Source organism: Podarcis muralis, chromosome 7 (assembly GCF_964188315.1).
Source record: "Podarcis muralis chromosome 7, rPodMur119.hap1.1, whole genome shotgun sequence".
Lineage (NCBI taxonomy): Eukaryota > Metazoa > Chordata > Lepidosauria > Squamata > Lacertidae > Podarcis > Podarcis muralis.
The window spans coordinates 42,460,902-42,465,229 of NC_135661.1; the positions used below are offsets into that span (position 1 = coordinate 42,460,902).

At 45.4% G+C, this 4,328-nt stretch overlaps 1 protein-coding gene across 1 annotated transcript; it reads right to left on the reverse strand.

Moving 5' to 3' along the window:
• Positions 1-224: 224 nt before the first annotated feature.
• On the reverse strand, positions 225-4,328 carry IL17C (interleukin 17C). The gene is made up of 3 exons (XM_028741659.2): positions 4,217-4,328; positions 1,649-1,959; positions 225-870 (listed from the first exon to the last, which is right to left on the reverse strand). The coding sequence occupies exons 1-3, from the start codon at positions 4,217-4,219 to the stop codon at positions 621-623; spliced, it is 564 nt and encodes a 187-aa protein (XP_028597492.2). The 5' UTR covers positions 4,220-4,328; the 3' UTR covers positions 225-620.

The following is a 4,328-nucleotide window of genomic DNA, read 5'->3' on the forward strand; positions in this document are numbered from 1 at the left end:
GGTAGAGAGTAAGGAGGACTTCAAAAGATACTGTTGCCTTAAGCGCCTCTACCACTGAGCTACAGCCTTTCCCCTTATTCTTAGGATGCAAAAGGGTAGCCAATGTTACTTTGCTACAGCAAAAGCAATGCAAGAGTCTTGTGGCATTAGAAGTGCACTGTGGTCCATGGAAGCTACTGCCATTTTAAAAAGAAAAATCTTTAAGGTGCCACAAGATAAAAAAATTTGCTCTTAGGACTGCAGTTTCTCCATTGCTCCCTCCTAGTGAAAAAGTGCTGACATGTCCCAAGACTGTCATCTGATGGGTGGGACCAGGGGCTCTAGGCTATGAGGGGGAGTAGGGATAGGGAACCTGATTAAAATTCCTTCCTGACCTCCAGGGATGACTCAGAGCTGTTGGGCAGCAATTTTGTTATCATCATTACATTGATACCCTGCCCTTCCTCCCAAAGGGGCAGGACCACAATAATCCTTAGAGTTGAAATGAACAAGTGCTTTAAAACAAACACAATGACTGGGACATGTGATGCTGCTGCATTCAGAAAAACAGATTTAGATTTGGACCATGCTGCATATGAAACTGCTCCATAGGAGCATTGGTTGCACAGACTGTCACCCGCTCAGCTGCTGTATCGGGGGAGGACGCAGGCACAGGCCACAGGCACATCGATGTACTTCACCTCAAAGGTAAAGCCAGCGGCCTCGTCGTTGTGTTGGCACGGCTTGCGTCGCAGCACCATCATGTTCTGGAACACCGGCACAGAGTTGAGCGAGGTCACCTCTTGTCCTGTCTTGACATCAATGCATCCTTTGCAGAGACACTCTGCAATGGACAGTTTGCGTGGATAGCGGTCCTCATCTTCATCAATACTGGTTTAAAAAGAATGGAGAAAGAAGAGTGAGCTAGGCAAACTCAAAACCACAACAATAGCCTTAATAGCTGTCTAACTGTCATGACTTCTATCTTCCCACCCTCGAGGAATTATGGAAATTATAGTTTGTTGCAAATTCTTTTCCTTGCACGACAAGCCGCTTTTGCTAAGACTTCTCCTTCCTCTAAGACTTCTCCTACAGCTCTGGCTCGCTTGTATAAACTTGATGCACCTTCTGTTTCAACTTTTAAACACCTGCTGGATATATTTCTATTCTGTCAGGCTTATTCTGGCAATCAGAATATATATCTCCCTAACAGTTGGCTGATTTCTGATTTTATCATTATAACATTTCATATTTTTACTGTAAAATCTTACATATAATTGTTGTAAACTGCTCTGATTTTTTTAAAAAACACACAAAGAGGGGTATATAAAGAGTTTTATAAAATTAAAATGATAGGATGCACCTTATTAGGGGTGTTTGGGAACAGACCCTAGCAAGAGTCGAAGAGTTGCCATGTGGGCTGGAGGACTACCGTTTGGTTGTGGTGTTTAGTACACTCACATCTGTCAGTGGCAGACTTTGGGCTCTCAAATTTCAGCAGCGCCCTGTGTGACACTAAAATCTGGCACACACCCCCCCTGCATCTTGCGCTCCTTTCTACAGCAGTGTGGTGCCCAGTGCAGCCACACTGGTCATGCTACCCTAAAACTGCCTCTGCACCTGTCCACTCGAGATGCTCACCCTTGCTTTTTATGTCTTGTGCCCTTACCGGTATGCCCATGGTGAGATGGAGCGCTCGTGGATTTCTCTGTTCAGAGTGCCCTGGACCTTCAGATCGGGGCAGGTGGTCTCGTGGTGCCTCCGCTGCCTCCGTGGACTGGCCTCTTCACCCTCCACGTAGGGCACCAGCTGAACGGGAGCTTGGCGTTCCCACCGTGTGGCCCTGCTCCGGAACAGCGTGGGCACGTACCCTTCCTGCACATCCTCTGCGGCAAAGCAGTTCTGGTGGTGTCGGTGGTGGCCACCCAGTCGCTTGGCCTCTGCCCAGGCAAGGAGAATCAGGGCAAGCAAAAGGGACCGCTGGAAGGGGAAGAAAGAGATGCATATAACTATACTAGAGGGATTGAAGATGGTGGTTGGAGAGAAAACATTGTTCATCCATGCTAGGATTAATTAGGAGACATCCTTAGTTCAACTAGTTTTGAACTTCTTTCTTACAGTACACTTAAAATAGAAGGGAGAGAGCTGTAGCTCCATGGTAGAGCATCTGCCTTGTACACAGAAAGCAACAATCCCCAGCATCCCAGGTAGGGCTGGGAGAGACTCCCTGTCTGAAGCCCTGGGGAGCTGCTGCCAGTCAGTGTAGACAATACCAAGCTAGATGAGCAAGGGTCTCACTCGGTACAAGGCTACTCCCTATATTCCTATGTCCCAGCCCAGAGAGAGAACTGAAGTTTTCAGATATTCTTCCTCTTGAGTATTTTTCTGTTTCCCCCCTTGTGTAGAATTTTTAGATTGTAAGCTAGTTGGGGCAAGGACCCATTTCTTTATATTCCGCAGAGCACCATGGGCACAGGTGATGCTATAAGTATGTATATGTTTAAAATCATGTCTTTAGCCAAATGTGACACTTCTTTATCTTCTTGGTGTGATGTTCTGTTGGGCCTGTGAGATACTTTCTTTCTGTGTTCAGAAAAAAATAACCTAAAGCTGCAATTCTAAGCACACTTTCCTGAAGTGAGCACCTTAAGGCTTAACTTCCTCTAAGTAAACACACATAGATCATGGAACTGTAGAGCTGGAAGGGATCCCGAGGGTCATCTAGTCCAACCCCCTGCAATGCAGAAATCTCAACTAGGTCACACATGGCAGATGGCCATCCAACCTCTGCTCAAAAACTTCCAAGCAAGGAGAGCCCACCACCTCTCCTGAGAGTCTGTTTCACTGTCAAACAGCTCTTACTGTCAGAAAGTTATTCTTGATGTTGAGTCGGAATCTCCTTTCTTGTCACTTGAATCTATTTGTTTGGGTCCTAGCCTTCGGAGCAGGAGAAAGCAAGCTTGCTCCCTCCTCTGTGTGACAGCCCTTTATTTGGAGATGGCTATCTCCTCTCAGTCTCCTCTTTAGCTGGCTAAACATACCCAATTTCCTCAACCATTCCTCATAATGTTTGGTTTCTTTATCATCTTGGTCACCCTCCTGGGCACACATTCCAGCTTGTCAATATTTTTCTTAAACTGGAAGTAGTACTCCAGGTCTGACTAAGGCAGAATAGAGCAGGACTATTATTTCCCTTGATCGGGACACTATACTTCTGTTAATGCAGCTTAGAACAGCATTCGCTCTTTTTTTTTTGCTGCTGCATCACACTGTTGACTCATGTTAAACCTGTGGTCTACTAAGACACCTAGATCCTTTTCGCATGTACAGTAGTCCAGGTGTCCCCCATCTTATATTTGTGCAGCTGGTTCTTCCTGTAGCATTACATTTGTCCGTACTGAATTTCATTTTGTTTGTTTTGGCCCAGTTCTCCAATCTGTTAATGTTATCTTGACTCCTGATTCTTGGCTACCACACATAGAATTCGCTGCACTTCATTTTATCATCCTACAACCCCATACACACTTCACTGGAAGTAAGTCCCACTGAACTCAGCAGGTCTTACTTCAGAATAGACATGTACAGGATTTCACCCATCAGTCTCTCCTCAAGATCTTCCACCCGTCTTTCTCTTTCTCTCCCCCCTTCCTATTTTTTCAGATGTCTCTTCCACTGTCCCACACTAAGGGAGAATGAGTATGTTCTATTATAACCTTACTTATCCACATTTTTAAGTCCAAGGTTATTTACTTTGTGACCATTTACCAACACACTAGACTTTATCATATTGAAATAAGCCACAAATGAATCAATACAGCACATGCTTAAATGTTACACTCCTTTGATTTTAAGACAACACTTTCTTGTGAGTAAATCTCAGTTTGAACGGAACATACACATTCTATCGAGATACAGGAACATGCCGCAAGGGTGCTTAGAATCACAGCTTTAAAACAGATATCGTCCATGTACTTGATTGAGTACAAAAGAATAATGTTCTTCAGATAGCAGTCTGACCGCCAGCCCTGTCCACACACAAGTCATAAAAGCACTTTAGCAAATCACAACAGATAAGAAAGAAAAATAGGTCCAGACTAACGCTGAATCCAACCCATCCCATTTCCTTTCTGAAAGGCTGCTTCTTCTCCCTTGCCCTCCTCCAGCAGAGTGGGAACTGTAAGAGAGTCCCTGAGCATTTCCCTCGGGCACCTGGAGGTGGCAGAGGTGGCATCCTTACCATCTCGGCTGATTCGAAAGAGGCAGTGAGCAGGTGCTGATGATGCTTAAGGTGGATTGTCCACGAGCTCCTCTTTCTCTGCCTCTTGGGCTTAGCTTCCCTTGGAGGGTGA

Coding starts and splice junctions, on each gene's coding strand:
- IL17C (XM_028741659.2), bottom strand. Junction 871..1,648: donor ATCTCACCATGGGCATACCG/GTAAGGGCACAA, acceptor TTTTTAAACCAG/TATTGATGAAGATGAGGACC.